This window comes from Pagrus pagrus (genome assembly GCF_965226575.1).
Source record: "Pagrus pagrus genome assembly, chromosome: 1".
Taxonomy (NCBI): Eukaryota; Metazoa; Chordata; class Actinopteri; order Spariformes; family Sparidae; genus Pagrus; species Pagrus pagrus.
In genome coordinates, this window is record NC_140185.1 from 38,296,877 (window position 1) to 38,315,196 (window position 18,320).

At 44.6% G+C, this 18,320-nt stretch overlaps 2 protein-coding genes across 3 annotated transcripts; one reads left to right on the forward strand and one right to left on the reverse strand.

Annotated features, from left to right (window-relative positions):
- Window positions 1–782: 782 nt before the first annotated feature.
- On the reverse strand, window positions 783–8,690 carry LOC311262202 (isocitrate dehydrogenase [NAD] subunit alpha, mitochondrial-like). Its single transcript, XM_084361445.1, has 11 exons — window positions 8,598–8,690; window positions 7,555–7,620; window positions 7,259–7,342; window positions 7,037–7,151; window positions 6,770–6,957; window positions 5,544–5,677; window positions 3,078–3,180; window positions 2,873–2,937; window positions 2,690–2,774; window positions 2,111–2,263; window positions 783–1,364 (listed from the first exon to the last, which is right to left on the reverse strand). The coding sequence occupies exons 1-11, from the start codon at window positions 8,622–8,624 to the stop codon at window positions 1,281–1,283; spliced, it is 1,104 nt and encodes a 367-aa protein (XP_084217571.1). The 5' UTR covers window positions 8,625–8,690; the 3' UTR covers window positions 783–1,280.
- Window positions 8,691–10,238: 1,548 nt separating this feature from the next.
- On the forward strand, window positions 10,239–15,025 carry LOC311255411 (calcium and integrin-binding family member 2-like). 2 transcript variants are annotated; one of them, XM_084349866.1, is made up of 6 exons: window positions 10,239–10,617; window positions 12,185–12,219; window positions 12,560–12,671; window positions 12,858–13,005; window positions 13,389–13,584; window positions 14,273–15,025. In XM_084349866.1, the coding sequence occupies exons 1-6, from the start codon at window positions 10,567–10,569 to the stop codon at window positions 14,292–14,294; spliced, it is 564 nt and encodes a 187-aa protein (XP_084205992.1). In that variant the 5' UTR covers window positions 10,239–10,566; the 3' UTR covers window positions 14,295–15,025. The 2 variants fall into 2 exon arrangements, with proteins under 2 accessions (XP_084205992.1, XP_084205993.1); XM_084349867.1 differs by lacking the exon at window positions 10,239–10,617 and adding an exon at window positions 10,630–10,813.
- Window positions 15,026–18,320: the final 3,295 nt, after the last annotated feature.

The following is an 18,320-nucleotide window of genomic DNA, read 5'->3' on the forward strand; positions in this document are numbered from 1 at the left end:
GTTGGTGATGTTGGTGATGTGGTGTTGGTGATGTTGTGATGTTGGTGATGTGGTGATGTGATGTTTGTGATGTGATGTTGGTGATGTTGGTGATGTGATGTTGGTGATGTTTGTGATGTGATGTTGTGATGTTGGTCATGTGGCGTTGGTGATGTTTGTGATGTGATGATGTTGGTGATGTGATATTGTAATGTTTGTGATGTTGGTGATGTGATTTTGTGATGTTGTGGTGTTGGTGATGTTCTGATGTTGGTGATGTGGTGATGTGATGTTGGTGATGTGGTGTTGGTGATGGTGATTTGGTGATGTGATGTTTGTGATGTGGTGTTGGTGATGTTTGTGATGTGGTGATGTGATATTGTAATGTTTGTGATGTTCGTGATGTGGTGTTGTGATGTTGGTGTTGTGATGTTGGTGATGTGATGTTATGATGTTGGTGATGTGATGTTGTGATGTTGGTGACGTTTGTGATGTGGTGATGTGATGTTTGTGATGTGATATTGTAATGTTTGTGATGTTGGTGATGTGATGTTGGTGATGTGATGTTATGTTGGTGATGTGGTGTTGTGATGTTGGTGATGTGATGTTATGATGTTGGTGATGTGATGTTGGTGATGTGATGTTGTGCTGTTGGTGATGTGATATTGTAATGTTTGTGATGTTGGTGATGTTGGTGATGTTGGTGATGTGATGATGATGATGTGATGTTTTGATGTTGGTGATGTGATGTTGGTGATGTCATGATGTTAAAGTGAGTGAACAGAATGAGACGGAGGCAGCAGCAGTGTGTTTTCTTCCTTTATATAATGTTTAAATCTTTCAGGACGTCTCAGACTGAAGGACGCAGCATGAGACAGTAACAGGAAACAATAAATAAGACGACCTCTCATCGAAACTGGATTACTGATAAAAAAATAGCAAATATCCAAAGTGTCTTGACAACAAAGTGGAGTGCTGATATTATTTAACTATCATTAATATGAAGATGATACTGAGAGCAAAAACACTCCTGAAATGATTCATCCAAACTTGGTCATGTGACATTTGTGCGTATGTTTACTGCGAATGTTTTGTAATGTTAACTACTCAGGTAGCTGCTGCAGAAGCCCCGCCCCCTCCACATCCATCATGTCGTTAGAGCTAAAAAACACTTTTTTCTTTATGTAAGTACGGGTCAGACGAGTCAGTGGGGGAGGCAGGGGGGAGGCGTGGCTGTATGCCGGCGGTGGTCCAGGTAGGCGGAGTCTCAGGGCTCCCACAGCTGCTCCGTCCCTGCAGGTTCACTCCATGTCCTGGATGCGACGGCAGATCTCAGCTGTAAACTCTGAACACTTGGAGTTTCCTCCCAGGTCCTTCGTCAGCACCTGTCACACAAACACCTGGTCAGACAAAACTGTCGCCATGGTTACCTCACACAGGGGCGACAACAGTGATGAAGTTCATCATGAAGTGAAACTCCTGACACAGAGAGATGAAGCTGAACAACAGACCGAAGCAGCAGCAGAACAGTCGAGGACGAATCACGTCACAGAGTGACAACATGTAACTGAAGCTGTGTGAACAGCTGATCCATGATGTCATCAATCATTATTATTCAGTCAGCTGTTGCTGCATCACAACCAGAAACACTTCACACCTCTTTTCATTTTAAAGATTCTTATTCTCTCTTTTCTCACTGAAACACCAGAACAAAGTCACAGTTTCCACCAGAGGCCTCGTCGACACGTAAACATGGCTGTTAGTTTCAGGTATAATCTGCTGGTTCAGCACACCTGAACACAAACATGGCGGCTCTTCACTGAAACTTCTCGGATAATTTGTCAGCAGCTGTCGTCTCTTCCATCATTGTGTTCTCAGTGTGTTTGTGTCTTTATGACGTTAAACAACACAACATCCATACAAATACTCTGATATCATAACACACAGACTTTAGATTTGTCAGCGATGCTACAAACACTGATGAACGTACGTCTGCGTCACACTTCCTGTCCGTCCAGACGTGAACACTGAAAACAGTTTGTGAAGATTTTCACCCTGAACCACATTTACAAAAGTCTTCAGTGACGCAGAGAAGATCCAAGTGTACGTGAAGACACGACCCGAGTCTCACCTTCTTGTCTCTGATGGTGTCGAAACAGGCGGTCTGGATCTTGTTGCCGTAGTCATGGAGACCCATGTGACGCAGCATCATGACAGCGCTGAGCAGCAGAGCGGTGGGGTTCGCCATGTCCAAACCTGCGATGTCAGGGGCGGTGCCGTGCACCTGCAGGAGGAACACGCACACACAGAGACACACACGCAGACAGACAGATGTGACGAGTCAGACAGGTTGAAGTCGACTATAACAGGATGTTCAGGATGTTTTTAAATGAAAGAGCGACACTGGTTCTGTTGGACCTCTGATGTGTCACTCTGAAGCAGTTGTGTTGAGTGTGTCTGTTTACTGGTTTGAAGTGTTTGAGTTAAAGTGCTCACGAGTGTCCTGTCAGCTTGAATAATAAAAACATCTGCTGGTTCTGAGAATTAATAACTTCACCAAACCCTCCAACAACCCTCTGTCGTTTGTTCAAACTTCTTAATTTTAAATCTTTGTCATTTCATTAATTTAATAACTGATAAATCCTCTTTCATTCTGATCTGAGATTAGAAGAACTCGTTAGCTGTGAACTGAAATAACAGAAAAACAAACCGATTCAAATATGGCGACTCCGTTTGCTCCGATGTTCCCGCTTGGAGTGACTCCGAGTCCTCCGATCAGACCGGCACACAGATCACTGAGACACAAACAGCACGTCAGCGTTCAAACGTTCACACGTTCAGTCTCAATGTTCACTTCAGGTGAGACGAGCTGATCATAAACAAACACACTGACCTGAGAATATCTCCATACAGGTTCGGCATCACCAGGACGTCAAACTGGGTCGGATCCTGAACCATCTGAAAGTCCAGAACATCAGGACACGTCACGGTTTTCATCAATCAGAGCACAAGGGAAAGTTTAACTGTCATTAAAATCTTTTAATGCAGCCGATCAGCTGAGTAATGACATTATCATCTGTGTCAGCTGATGGACTCACGTTGAGACAGACTGTGTCCAGATACATCTCAGTGAACTTGATGTCTTTGTAGTTCTCAGCAACCTCGCGACACTTCCTCAGAAACAGACCATCTGACATCCGCCTGGACACACACACACACACACACACACACACACACACACACACACACACACAGTTAATGATACAGCAGGGGCTCTGTGATTGGTCACAGGGTTCCTACAGGTTTCTTCAAGTTAAATTTAAGACTTTTTAAGACCTTTTTAAGACCATTCATATCAAAAATTAATACCTATTTTTCTGCCTATTTCACGGCCCTAGCGGCAAAAAAGAATGAAATCCTTGAATTTCGGAGTGTTAATTTATTTAACAAACAAAAGACGTCCACAGTACTCAAAAGAGATGTCTCAATGTGATTTACTGGCGTAAATCTAGCGTTCTGAGCAATTTCACTTGGGCTGCGTTGCGTTCGCTATTATTGGTTCCGTCCATACAGTCTATGTTTCCGCCGCTCTTTATTTACGCTCTTTGATCAAAATAATAGTGGTTGACAAATGCATGGATTAAAGCAAAAAAAAAATCTTTTGACTGAAATGTTTTTTCGAGCTGTAGCCAAGTCATATTCCCAATTTGTAATTTGTGAAACATGTTACAGGGCATTTTACTTGACACGTGCTAAAAAAATAAGTTTGAGATTTACAGCCTCAGCCCACACCATGTTCTCTAATGCAGACATCAAGTTTAAATATTTGACAGTGTTTTACAGGAGGATCTGAACAGCTGTTCTATACACAGTTAAAATGTTTTTGTCTTTTCAATGTAATTTTCAATCTATGAAATCAATCTGTGCCTTTTTTTTGCCAAGCTTCTCTCAGGTTTTACTCTTTCAAATAATCAACCATCTACAGAACTTTTCAGTGCGCTATTTTTCTACTTCTTCTTCTTCTTCTCATCATCATCATTAATTATTATTAATAATATTGTTTACAGTGAGCCTCTTATCGTTTAACAGAAAAATACATCATACAAACAGCAACTTATGCAGCCTTGTCAGTCTGATGGCGAGTTATCACTTTCTGTCATCACTAACATGTTAATAATCAAAGAAGCTCTGAGGCTTTGCTCTATATGTTATAATACAAGATTTCAGCATTGAGCTACAGTCAGGCAACATTCATGACTCTGTTCAGTCAAACTAACCAAAAACTTCTTATTGTTCATCAATATAAAGTTGGGCGGTCCTGTAACCATGGTAACTCACGGTGCCAGAGGGGGAGGGAGAGACGCTGAATGAAGCCGTTTACACAGACACACTGCAGACAAAGTCTGCTATAGTTGTTGTTTCACACATGTAGCACACAACAGGAGACTCTCCGTGTCAGACGAGTTCTCACGTGCTGACTAAACTCAGTTGATAACGTAGCAGCGTGACGAGTCCTTGCTAGCTGAGCAGCTAAACTTTAGCGCCGCTCCGTGTTGAGATCCCGCCCTGTGTGGGTCACTGCACTGTCATTGGTCAGGTGAGCACACGCTGTTAACGATACCATTGGCTGTAGAGTGTGACAATCTGTCAATAAACATCAGCCAACAGTTCTCCTCCGATCTACATTGATCTCACAAGTTTGAATGACGGAAATCCATCATAGCGACGGAGGACTTTAATCCATGCAAATGAAACTTTTGACGAAAAATGCGATACGGAGAAGTTACATACAGCACAAAATTTAAGACCCAGATATCAAAATTCAAGACTTTTTAAGGTATTATTTCCAAATTCATAAATTCAATGCTTTTAAGACTTTTTAAGACCCCGCGGGAACCCTGGGTCAGCTGTGTGGCAGAGAGGAAGTGGGCGGGGTTTGAGCTTCTTTTCATTCTTCACTTGACTATTTCTGTCTGAACAGCTGAGCTCAACCAGCGAGTGAGTAGAACTATTTCTAAAATGTGACCCTGAACACATCGTCTGTGTCACGTTTCGGCCTCTCAGCGTTTCAGGTCACTGAAAAACAAAAGATTTTTTAAATCACGTCTAAAACGACTTTTATCTAAAACTGTGTTCATGTGAAACCCTGAGGTCACGGCTCAGTTCACACTGTTGTTTCCTGTCAGGAGCGACTGAACCTCGTCTCCACAAACATCTCCTCCAGCTTCAGCTTCAGCTTCTCTGCAGCACCTCGTGTGTCAGAAAGATGTTCAATCAAATAACTGTAACTCAATAAATAATAAAGTCCGGCTATGGTTTATGGAAACACTGAACTGATGGATGATCAGAACGTTTAGCACAAACATGACAGAAGGTAAATCTGGCTGCATGAACTGCTGGTGGAAGGACGTGTTCATGTTATCAGAAATCAAGCTGCAATAAGAAGAGAGTCATGAAGGTGTTACGAGCAGCCTCAGGCTCAGCCTCAGGCTCAGCCTCATGATGGATGTTAAAGAAATGTAAAACCATCCGTCATGTTTACAGAAGAGTGTGGCTGCACTCACATGATGTTGGCTTTGTGGACGGCCGTCACGCTGTTTCTTTGGTTGTTTCTGGCATATTCGAAGGCGTACTCTGCGATGCGTCTGCTGGCGTCCTCAGTGATCAGTTTGATGCTCTGAACGACACCGTCGACAATCTGAAACAACGAGAGCAGATGGAGCTTCAGGGGAGGAAACTACTGAAGACAACTTCACAGAGAGGAACGTCTGCAGGTTAGAGTCTGGACGCTGTGGACACGTCGGGTCCGTCCACCGAGACAATTTACAACCTGCTCTCTTGGTTCAACAGCTGAACTCAACACTTTTAAATAATTTGTGACTGAGCGGCTGCGATTCAGTTTTAGAGCAGCACAGCTGTTAGTCCAGAAGGAAACATCTGGATTTACTGTACAGCTGGATCAATAGACGAGCAGACTGGTTCTGATCTCCTGTGGATCTGCTCGGGACACTTCAGGCCGAACATCATCATTTATCATTCAGGGAGTAAAGCGACCGTTCTATGGACACAAAAACATTACAAATAAACTAGAAAACAGAGACGAGTTTTCTACGGGGATCAATCCTGTCATGCTCCAGGACTCTTCCAGGACTCTTCCAGGACTCTTCCAGGACTGTATTAAAGACTGCTTCATGGGTGAACAGACAGGAAGTTGGAGGGAAAAACAGAAAAGAACAGTGAGGAAAAGTTAATCAGGGTCCAGGTGAGTTCAGGATCACTTACAGGAAGTGACATCACACAAACACTGAGGCGTCGACTGCCAGCTGACAGATCTGCTCTGATTCATCAAACCAGACACACTGGATCTTTTCACTTCTGATGATGCTATGCTAACAGTTTCCCTCTGCTTCCAGTCTTTGTGCTAAGCTAGGCTAAGGCTAAAGCTGTGGTGGAGCCTTCCAGATCTGAGCTGACAGTGAACACATACTGATCCACATCAGGACTGGACAGGTGGACAGGTGGACAGGTGAGAGGTTCAGGGAGCGTCAGTGCTTTGATTGGTTCCTCCTTCTTACCCGGAGGACGAGGACAAGCCGGAGCAGAGCGTCACAGCTGTGAGCAGCAGCGAGCTCGCCTGCAGAACACAGGTGCACCACCGTCACTCCAGCTCACACAGGTGGAGACGACACCTGTGGCGGGTTAGGGTTACAACAGGTGCAGTCTGGGTAATAACTGCTGTGTTGTGATGTACAGCAGCACACAGCGGCCCGTCTGCGTCCCGTCCACTCACCACGTGTTCGATGCCGCTGTACTCGCCCTCCGTGTTCTCCCGGATGGTGACCAGGTTGACGTCGGTGTACGGAGTCTTGTAGCCCTCGATGGAGACACAGGGTCGCACGTTGGCGTAAAGGTCAAAGGTCTTCCTGAGCAGCAGGTTCATGGAGGGATGACCTGCAGCGATGGGCGTCTTCAGGGGTCCTGGAAGAAACAACGATCAGCGAGGACGACATGAAGAAGGTGGACACACAAAACTCTGTGAGGCAGAACAGAACCAGACCTTTGAGTCCGATCTTGCTTCTGTCCATCGACTCTTTAGCATCAGGAGGGATCATCCACCTGCCGCCAGGTCCCTTTATCGCCATCACGTTCCTCTCCTCCCATCTGATCGGAGCCTGCAGGTCAAAACCATCAATCAATCAATCAATCAATCAATCAATCAATCACCAGGTTTAAAACCACAGCTGCTCACACAGAGTGTGTTTAACCTCTGATCACTCACTTTAGCTGCTTCAAAGATCTTCATGACTGCAGAAGAGATCTCTGGACCAATCCCGTCCCCAGGAATCAGTGTGACCGTCTGCATCTGTGTACACACACACACACACACACACACACACACACACACAGCCGCTTTAGTGCTGCTCACAGTGGAGGAGGACCAGTTCTGGTTCTACCTGTACAAACTGCAGCAGTGACGAAATGACTGTTCAGAACAAACACAGTGTGTGTGTGTGTGTGTGTGTGTGTCTGTGTGTGTGTGTGTGTGTCACAGTAGGTGTCAGGTTGTGTACTCACTCCTCTGGTAAAGGAAGCTGAAGACAGAGCGGGTCTCCTCACCGCCCCCCCCACCACCTGGGACAACTGCAGGAGAGACATGAAGGTCACGTTAACACATACACTGACAATAATATCCATCAACCAATCAATCAATCAATCACTGATCAATAAGTGAGTGTTTCTGCTCTTAGCTGTCACTGGTGTTTGTTTTACTGCAGCTCGTCTGAGGGAAACTGTTTCATGTTGAACAGGAGACGTTTTAATGTTTGAGGTTCTGAGTTCTGTACCAGCAGTGATCCATCAAGAGTTCATGTTCATGTGATCCGGGTCGAAGAACCCTGTGATCCGGGTCAGATAACCTCAACCTGTTTCACCTTCAGTCATTAAACAGCTCTGATATTTGTCTCCATCATGTTTCATGTTTAACTTTATTAAGTGATAAGAATGTAGGTTGTCTGTATTAAAGTGTAAACCCACTTTTACTATAATCATTATCTGTGAGATGGATTTCATGTACGCCGAATTTACCAGAGCACCTTCATCTTGTTTGTGAGCTTTACAGTTGTTTTCCACGAGGTACGTATTAAGCTCTAAATACAAGGTGACAATAAATCAGTCGGTTTTTAAACACACGTTGGTTTGGATCTCAGGGAAAGATACAACCTGAGACGCCTGACGAGAACCTTTAGCCTCCAGCGCCGGTCTGACGGCTGTAAGTGCTGTGACCTTCGTTAAAGCACAGTTATAAAGTTACGGTAGAAGGTTTAACGATGGTGGAAGCAGACATGAGGATAAAGTCGTGACTGTCCCAGCGATTAACTCTGATTAAACCTCCGTTAGCTTCGCTAGCTACAGGAACCGTCATCACGCTGAAGGACACACACACACACACAAAACTAGCTAGCATGCTAACCAGCTAAATGTAGCAAATAAACCGCTTTCAGAGACACTAAAGAAAAGCTGAGTGACAGCGACACTTCAGCTCACACACACAACTCACTGAACACAGTTCACGACAGTCTCGCACTTTATCTCCACTTCATTACAACGCGTTTTCTCACCATTGACCTCCACGCGCTGCCTGCCATCCTGCTGCTTCACTCAGAGATCCTCTACAGAGAGGAGGCTTCACTCTGAGCCGGCACCGAGATCCTCTACAGAGAGGAGGCTTCACTCTGAGCCGAGATCCTCTGCAGACATTTCTTCTGTGCAAACACACTTTTCCACTTTGATCATCTTTACGTTTTTCATTTCACTTTTCATTTTGAATTTATCAGCACAGATTTTATACAAGGTGTTTAATATATTAGATGAAGATATTGGCAGATTATTTTTGACCCTATGAAAGTTCTCTGGAGGACGACGTAGACGATCTTTGGTACAGCATTGAAACCTTGGTAGGGCTGGGTGACGTCATGTCGATAATGAGGGTTGCCAGATTTGAAGCAAATGTGTCATTTATCCAGTTTATCTTGTTCTGTTTGACAATTTATTTGTAAGTTTTATGTTCCCCAACATTTATATGTATTTATATTATTATATATATTATTTATATGAAAGTGTTTCTGAATTGCGCATTTGTTTGTGTGCGTGCACATTTACATGTAACAGACGCTTTTGTCCAAAGCTGGGTTTTATTGATGAAGCACATCAAGAGCAGTTTGGGGTTCAGTTTCTTGCCCAAGGACACTTCGACATGCAGACCAGGGGAATCGAACCAGCGACCTTCCAATAACAAGACGCTGGCTCTACCTCTAGGCCTCAGTCGGCCCGTATGTTTGTCTGTGTGCGTGTGTGTGTTTTCTGCAACACCCTCAAACTCCGTGTTGCCTTCATGAACTGTCAGGAATGCTGTCAGTTCAGGACTTCCCTCGACAAAAACACCCTGTAACGTCATCAACGCAATCATCAATCCTTCAGCGCGTTACCCCGGTAACGTAAATACTTTGGATACCTGTTACTGGAATAAATATCTTATATAACGAAACTAAAACCAGCACAAAATGAATTATTGTGATTTAACAAGACGTAGCCTACAGTGTCATTTGTTAACACATTATGGAGTATTTCTTTTTTTAAAAGATTATTATTTTATAATAATTATATGATGTCGTCTTTGATAATTATGAAGAATTAATGGCAGGACCCTGCTGCTGTCACCATTGTCAACCTCACACTTCTGAGATAAAAGTAGTTAAGAGGTCAGCAATAGCTTGAGATATCAGAGAAATATTAAAATAAATATTAAAAAATAATAAAGACATAGACATTTTTAATATGATATGAGTGTTGTGGTTTCTTAAGTAACTTAAATATTCATATCAACTCATTGATTATATCCGAGCTGATGGTTTGAGCTCAATGACAAAGTGTTTTTAACTTTCTGATATAATATGTCTTCATGCTGATGGATACTGTTGAACTCTTTTTTCAGGATGTTGACGTGAACGCAGCACTCATGGTAACTCAGGGGAAATGTGATTGGCTAAAATAGAAAGGGCGGGGCTTAGTGACACTGACTTCCTGATAAGTGAGATTATAAATGTGGAAGATTTCACATGAATATGAAAAGTTTCAGTCAGAACATTTGTGAAACATAAAATAACTGTTAGAACAAAGAGTGGATTATTTGTTATATGTTGTGTTTTAAATCTTTGTTTTTATTTATTCCGTAATTGCTTTTCATGACTTGAACACAGTTGGACTCTCATACACACTCTACAGTCATGTCCAATCACTTGACTGTAGCTTCCCCTCAAAAGATGGTTTGTACGAGCATCCCCTGAAGGCAGCACGCTGGTGCGGGTGCACCGCCTCTTCTCCGCACCGCTGAGGCGTAAAAATCACCTTTTCCTCTGCGCTGACCGGCAGCTGAGAGCTCCGCGGAGACCAGGACCCTCAGGCGGATTAGACCCGGACCAGGAGCGGCTGCTGGACCGGATCCGGTGGTCCTGGATGGACTCGGGTGGACCTGACAGCAGCGGGACTCAGTGTGATGCAGCTGTGTGATGGGAGCAGCAGCCGAGCAGGATGGGCAACAAGCAGACAACCTTCACCGACGAGCAGCTGGAGGCGTTTCAGGTGACTGTTCACACCGCGGACACGGCTTTAACCCGCTAATGTCAGGATGGCAGTGACGTCACAGCTGCTGTCTCACATCATCCGCCATCTTAGTTACCGTCAACACAACCTGTTTATAGAAAACCAGCTGCTGATTGGCTGAGCTCCAGCCTCCCTCTGCATCCTGCTGCTGCATGTGATGAAGATGATAGTGATGGTATTTATGGTGATGATCATGGTGATGGTGATGGTGATCATGGTGATGATGATGATGGTGGTGGTGATGATGGTGATGATGGTGATGATGGTGATGATGATGATGATGGTAATGATGATGGTAATGATGATGATGATGATGATGGTGATGGTGATCATGGTGATGATGATGATGATGATGATGGTATTGATGGTGATGATGATGATGATGGTGGTGATGGTGATCATGGTGATGATGATGATGATGATGATGGTATTGATGGTGATGATGATGGTGATGATGGTGGTGGTGATGATGATGATGATGGTGATGATGATGGTGATGATGGTGATGATGATGATGATGATGATGATGGTGATGATGGTGGTGGTGATGATGGTGATGGTGATGATGGTGGTGATGGTGATGATGATGATGGTGGTGATGGTGATGATGATGGTATTGATGGTGATGATGATGATGATGATGGTGATGGTGATCATGGTGATGATGATGATGATGATGATGGTATTGATGGTGATGATGATGATGATGGTGGTGATGGTGATGATGATGGTGATGTGGTGGTGGTGATGATGATGATGATGGTGATGATGATGGTGATGATGGTGATGATGATGATGATGATGATGATGGTGATGATGGTGGTGGTGATGATGGTGATGGTGATGATGGTGGTGATGGTGATGATGATGATGGTGGTGATGGTGATGATGATGGTGATGATGGTGGTGGTGATGATGATGATGGTGATGATGATGGTGATGATGGTGGTGGTGATGATGATGATGGTGGTGATGATGATGGTGATGATGGTGATGGTGATGATGATGGTGATGATGGTGATGATGATGATGATGATGATGGTGGTGGTGATGGTGGTGATGATGTTGATGATGATGGTGATGATGGTGGTGATGATGATGATGGTGATGGTGATGATGTTGATGATGATGATGATGATGATGGTGATGGTGATGGTGATGATGATGGTGATGATGGTGGTGGTGGTGATGATGATGGTGATGATGATGGTGATGATGGTGGTGGTGATGATGGTGATGATGGTGGTGATGGTGATGATGGTGGTGGTGATGATGATGATGATGGTGGTGATGGTGATGATGGTGGTGGTGATGATGATGATGATGATGATGATGGTGGTGATGATGATGATGGTGGTGATGGTGATGGTGATGATGATGGTGATGATCGTGGTGGTGATGATGATGGTGATGATGGTGGTGATGGTGGTGATGATGGTGGTGGTGATGATGATGATGATGGTGATGATGGTGATGGTGATGATTGTATTGATGATGAAGACAATGATGATGATGATGGTGATGATGTCACTCTGTGTGTTTACAGGACTGCACCTTCTTCACCAGGAAAGAAGTCCTGCGGTGAGTTCAAGTGAAATCGCTCAAAACAAACACCTTCATCAGCATGGAGTCAAGGGGCGGGGCTACAGGTCAGCTGACTGATGGTGACATCATTAATGACTCCTCCTGGAGGAGGTGTCTTGTCTCCTCAGTTTCTCCTCAGTATTCACATGTCTGACTGTAAAGATGGAGGTGGAGCAGGTCGTCCTCTGATCACAGGTTTGATCCCCGCCTGCTCCTGTCCACATGTCAGAGTGTGATTGGGTAAACACTGAACCCTGATTGGTCCTGAGGGTCACATCAGGACAGCTTTACCTTCCAGGGAGCTGCTGACAGTAGCAGTATGTTGTGTGTGTTTCAGGTTACATGGCCGATATCGTGAGCTGGCTCCACATTTAGTGCCGCTGGACTACACCAACAACCCTGACATCAGAGTCCCTCTGACCCTCATTGTCACCATGCCTGAGCTGAAGGTACAGAGCTGCTGTCAGTCTGCCACTGTGTCTGTGAGCTGCTGTCAGTCTGCCACTGTGTGTCTGTGAGCTGCTGTCAGTCTGCCACTGTGTCTGTGAGCTGCTGTCAGTCTGCCACTGTGTGTCTGTGAGCTGTTTTGTTCAGGGAGTGTGTACTTGTTCAGTAAAAGTGTGTCTGTGGTGCAGGAGAACCCGTTCAGAGACAGAATCGTAGAGACGTTCTCTGAAGATGGACAGGGGAACCTCAGCTTCAACGACTTTGTCGACATGTTCTCTGCTCTCTGTGAGACTTCACCCAGAGAGCTCAAGACCATCTATGCCTTCAAGATCTACGGTGAGACGTCTGTGGAGATGGTGATCATGTGATCATGTGATGAGGTGATCATGTGATCATGTGATGATGTCAGGGTCAGACAGTCAGTCAGTGCTGCTGGTTCACTCACAGATCATGTAAAGACATCAGAGAACATCCAGCTGATAATAGTCGTACTGCTGTCGGTGTACCTAATAAAGTGGCCATGTCAGTGCAAAACCTTAGCTCATTCATTCACTCATCACAGTAGCTCATGTTAGCATCAGGATGCTAGATTAGCCTGTAAGCACTGGTTTCAATAAAGTTTAAAGGGAACTCCAGGTGTACTTCCTGTTTTAATACTCACACTGGTAATGTCATATAAGGTAGTGGGTAATGAGATTACTTTCCTGGCTGTGTTGCAGACTTTAACAGGGACAACTTCATCTGTAAGGACGACCTGCAGAAGACTCTGAACAAACTGACCAAAGGAGAGCTGACGGCCGAGGAGGTCACGCTGGTGTGTGATAAAGCCATCGAGGAGGCCGACCTCGACGGAGACAGGAAGCTCTCCTTCGCCGACTTCGAGAACATGATCTCTAAAGCTCCCGACTTCCTGAGGTACCACGCCCGTTTTCAGTCATCTCTTGAAGGAGCAGTTCACCAAAAAGTAAAGTCATCATCTCCTCCTGATGATATAAAGTCAGGCTCAGTCATCGTCTCCTCCTGATGATATAAAGTCAGGCTCAGTCATCGTCTCCTCCTGATGATATAAAGTCAGGCTCAGTCATCATCTTCTCCTGATGATATAAAGTCAGGCTCAGTCATCGTCTCCTCCTGATGATATAAAGTCAGGCTCAGTCATCGTCTCCTCCTGATGATATAAAGTCAGGCTCAGTCATCGTCTCCTCCTGATGATATAAAGTCAGGCTCAGTCAGCAGCATTCTGCTAAACAACTGAAGCAGCTGGAGACTTGATTTAATATATATAAGCATTGTGATGCTGAACAAACGTCAAACTGACTAAAGTGACTGAAGTTTGCTGCTGAATGTTTTGATCTGTGGGTGATGACAGGATGATTACAGGGTGATGACAGGATGATTACAGGATGATGACAGGATGATTACAGGGTGATGACAGGATGATGACAGGATGATGACAGGGTGATGACAGGATGATGACAGGGTGATGACAGGATGATGACAGGATGATGACAGGGTGATGACAGGATGATGACAGGGTGATGACAGGATGATGACAGGGTGATGACAGGGTAAACTGGTGCTGTCTTTGTGTATCTGTCTGCAGTAACTTCCACATACGAATATGAGACCCTGCTGAGATCCTGCAGAGGACAGATGTCTCACTTTGACCCTGTTCCCTGATCCGACCGGTCTCCACCCTCCTCCTGAACCTCCACCTGACCCTCCTCTTGGACCTCCTCCTGGACCTCAGACCCACCTCGACTCAGTGCCTGTCCTTTCTACCACCAGTGGAGAGTCTTCCTCTCCTGACACAGTCTGGTCTGGACTCACTGAAGCACAGGTGTCTTCTGCCAGTTTATCGTCTTGACGACAGCGAGGACGTTTGCTGTGACTGCATGAAACTTTCCACTTTAATTAGTTAAAAACGGTTTGGAGCGAGAAACCAAGACAGGCCTACTTTTCTACCAGAGAGCTTCTCTGCCGTGTCCTCTGGACTCTGATGGAGACGCTGCAGAGGAAACTGAACAGGGCTTTTCTGACTTCAGTGCTTTGCAGAAAGGCAAGATCCAACTGCTGGTTCTGTTAAAAAGCACAGTTTTAAAGGGCAAACAGTGAAGAGCTATGCAATCTTTCTTCATGAAGTGCATGTTGTAAATCGCTTGTAGCTGTGTTCATTCACATCATAGTGACACGTTGTTCTGGTGCATAATGACAATCATAGTAAACTGTAGTTCAGTTGATGGAAGGGCTCTCACCTGTAAACTTTGGCTTTGATTAAACTTTTTCCTGATAGACCAGCTTTCACTCATCAAGAGAAAAATTCTGTGGCTCAAATCAAATAAAACATTTTTCTCTTTGTCGATGCTTCATTAAAAACCTGAGATCTGTCCTGTGACATGTGGACACTGTGCTGAGACTCAAACACGAGCTCATGTCACATCATGACCGGTCTACTTTTCCTTCAGACGCAGCTCGGACTGTATAAAAGCTCCAACGTGAACTTCAGGTTTCCTTTAAATGATCTGCAGCTGTGAAGCAGTTTGTCTGTTTAATGTCACAGGACTGAATGTTCAGCTCACACACACACACACACACACACACACACACACGTCCACAGGAACATTCAATATTTTAGTTCATACTGGACATTACAATGTCTCCAGTGTAAGTGATGGGGAACCAAACACAGTTGTCATTCTGTGTCAAAATATATTCTTACATATAATAATAATATTAATAACTTTATCCTCCAGTGTTAATAATATGTTTCTCTCTTTGTGTTCGTCCCACATGTGATCAGATTCATCACAGTGCTCCTGAAACAGAAACACCAGCAGCTCAAGGTGGCTAATGTTAGCATTCTGTACATAGATGCTCTCTGCCTGTGTGTTTTCTAACTGTGCTGCTGTCACTGTGCTTTAACATGGACACTGATCCTGTAAGTGATGAGCAGGTCGTGGTCAGTGGTTTCATCAGACACACTGAGACTCAGTAGAGCTGCAGAGAAACAGATAACTGTGTTAATCTCTTCACAGTCACCTGATCCTCTAATAATATAAGAACACAGATGAACACAGTGTTAAACATCCAGAGGAAGTGAGTTAGAATCAGCTGAATGTCGTCCAGCAGCAGCTGCTGGTTTCAGGTTTCAGGCTGCTGTTCAGAGGTGGTTCAGTTCAGGTGGAGACTCGCTGCAGCACTGAGACACCATCAGGACATTTATCCTGATTACTGTGAGCAGCCAACTGTGCTGACCACGCTGTGTTCTGCTGCCGCAGCACATCACCCCTCGTCTGCTGGATCACACAGCCTGCTGTCTGCTGGTCCTGCTGGACCTGCTAACTGCTGGACCTTTTGCTTGTGCCGGGGACAAGTTGATCTCCTAAAGCTCCCCAGCACATTATTTTAAAGGTTAGGGGGCGGTCCCACGACCCAGGGCCCAGAATAATTGACCTGGTGCCCACAGTGAGAAAATGATCATCTATCAAACAGAAGGAAGATGAATAATAATAATAATAATAATAATAATAACAATAATAATAATAATAATAACAACAACAACAATAATAACAACAACAATAGGCATTACAAAATGCGCTAATTTGAACATTTGTTGCACTATCAATATGTTGTGACATCACTGAGGATCACACGTCTCATCCACTCCCTCTACAACACAAACACCTCAGTCTGTATTTGAGTGCAGTACTGCAGTACATGTTCTGCGTAGCCCGGCTGTACAGACGTGTGGATTGACCGTCTGTTAAAGTGTTTCTGTCACCACCAGAACAACAGCTCATGTTTCCTCACATCATCAGGCAGGTCGATGTGGTGAACGTCTGCAGGACCATGAGTCGTCAGCTTCCTCCTCCGAACACATCGATGGATCCTCAGCTGCATCACACATTAATCTAATATCAGCCACTTTACTCTGCTGCTCAGTGTTTATATAAAGACACACAGGAAGTCTGAGGGGATTCTTCTTCTGCAGCTTTTATTCTGTCTTAGCTCTGACACACACCGGTGTTATGGTGGTTTTGGTTCTGTGGATCATGTCAGCTCTTTTATTAAATAGAGAGATAACGCGCACACATTTAGTCTAATGTATAAAAACAGCTGTTTTACTCGAACACAGATGGCAGCTGTATTAAACTGTATTGAGTTGGCTAATTCTGACAGCAATAATGTAAAAGGACAAAGTGTCCATTATCGGGAATTAATGGACGATGTGAAGGTCAGAACTGTCCAACTGATTATTGACATTATCCTACTCGCACAACGGTCACTTACTGAAGTCAAACGTTCGGACCATTAACGTATATTTTTACGTGGTCTGTGATCAAAGTATAAAGTTTTTCACTCTGTGTCCCAGCAACACCTGAGAGTCTGACTAACGATGGAACGATCATTACAGTCCATCAGGTTCTTATTAATGTTGTTCACTGCTCCAGGAAATAGGACGGACCTGAGACACGACTTAGCACCAGGAGATAAACTTGTCCGCTCAGCTCGTTGAGAGCTGAAGACCCGCCCCTTCCTGTCGACCTCATGGGACCTGATTTCAGACAGACAATCTTTGTACAGTGAAGGAGGAGAGAAATCTTTATTTTCTTTATTGGTCCTGTTGAACTGTGTCATGAATCACAGATGATGTTTGTCAGTTTGGATTTCATCCGCATTGTTACGCAACAGTCCGGTCTTTTGCATACTCCCAGCCCTCGTGCTGGGTATCTCCTCCCACACTACGCCAGCTACCTGAACGAGGATCCGCCATTTTCTCATTCTCGCTTCACTTGTACGCGACAGCCTGACCGCTACCATGTACAACCCGAAAGCCAAGCACTGCTGCTCTGTCGTCGGATGCACAGATCCTCATGTTACGCTACATCGCCTCCCTACCAAAGAGCATATCAAAGCGAAGAGGCTACTTTTTATTTATCAGGGTCCCAGCTTCAGTGAGCAGAAGCGTTACGGTCTGTGCCAGTCACTTCACGCCGGACTGTTTCAGCAGCCAGGGTCAGTGTAACGCTGGACTGGCAACGAGATTGTCCCTTAAAAGATGAAACCATACCCACTGTCAGTGATGGAACTGTAAGTATTTAAAAAACCATTATAGTTTGTGTTTCTTTGGCCGTTTAGCACATGAGCTAACGCTAACCGTCGATGTAAATATGAGGCTGAACTAACGTTACATGTGAAGTTATCAACATTGGGCTTACTGGCCGTAGGATTCACGATAATGTTAATGTTACCAAACATTAATTTGTCATATCAGCACTCTTAAAACATGACATGAATTAGGATATTGAGATTTTATCGCTTCTGACCGGCCGGTGAACCACTGCTCGGCCGTGAACATGGGGAGGACACGGGGTGAAATGTCTCAGTTATTCACGGCCAGTGAGCTATGTTAATTCATTAGCATGTTGTGCTAAAGGACAGTGTGTTAGACGCCCAGGAGTAACTTTGCAGTCTAACGACTTCCTGTGTGTTGGTATACATGTAATATGTGTGTAGCGTTAGCTGCTGGCATGAGAGACCAGACCTGAGAGCACCAAAACGTTATCTGCAGTAAAGCAGTCACTGCTTTGTTTTGGAGCTGGAGACAGGGGCTACCTGCTGCATGTCTGCTGTGCTACTATCAGTTATAT

Bases quoted from the DNA above. Each gene is read 5' to 3' on its own strand.
- LOC311262202 (XM_084361445.1), bottom strand. From the start codon at position 8,624: ATGGCAGGCAGCGCGTGGAGGTCAATG. The intron at 7,343-7,554 runs GTGAGTACACAA...GTGTGTACACAG, and splicing joins CAGCTTCCTTTACCAGAGGA to ATGCAGACGGTCACACTGAT. The intron at 2,264-2,689 runs GTTTGTTTTTCT...TTCCTCCTGCAG, and splicing joins GAGTCGCCATATTTGAATCG to GTGCACGGCACCGCCCCTGA.
- LOC311255411 (XM_084349866.1), top strand. From the start codon at position 10,567: ATGGGCAACAAGCAGACAACCTTCACCGACGAGCAGCTGGAGGCGTTT. The intron at 12,672-12,857 runs GTACAGAGCTGC...TCTGTGGTGCAG, and splicing joins TCACCATGCCTGAGCTGAAG to GAGAACCCGTTCAGAGACAG. The intron at 13,006-13,388 runs GTGAGACGTCTG...GCTGTGTTGCAG, and splicing joins CTATGCCTTCAAGATCTACG to ACTTTAACAGGGACAACTTC.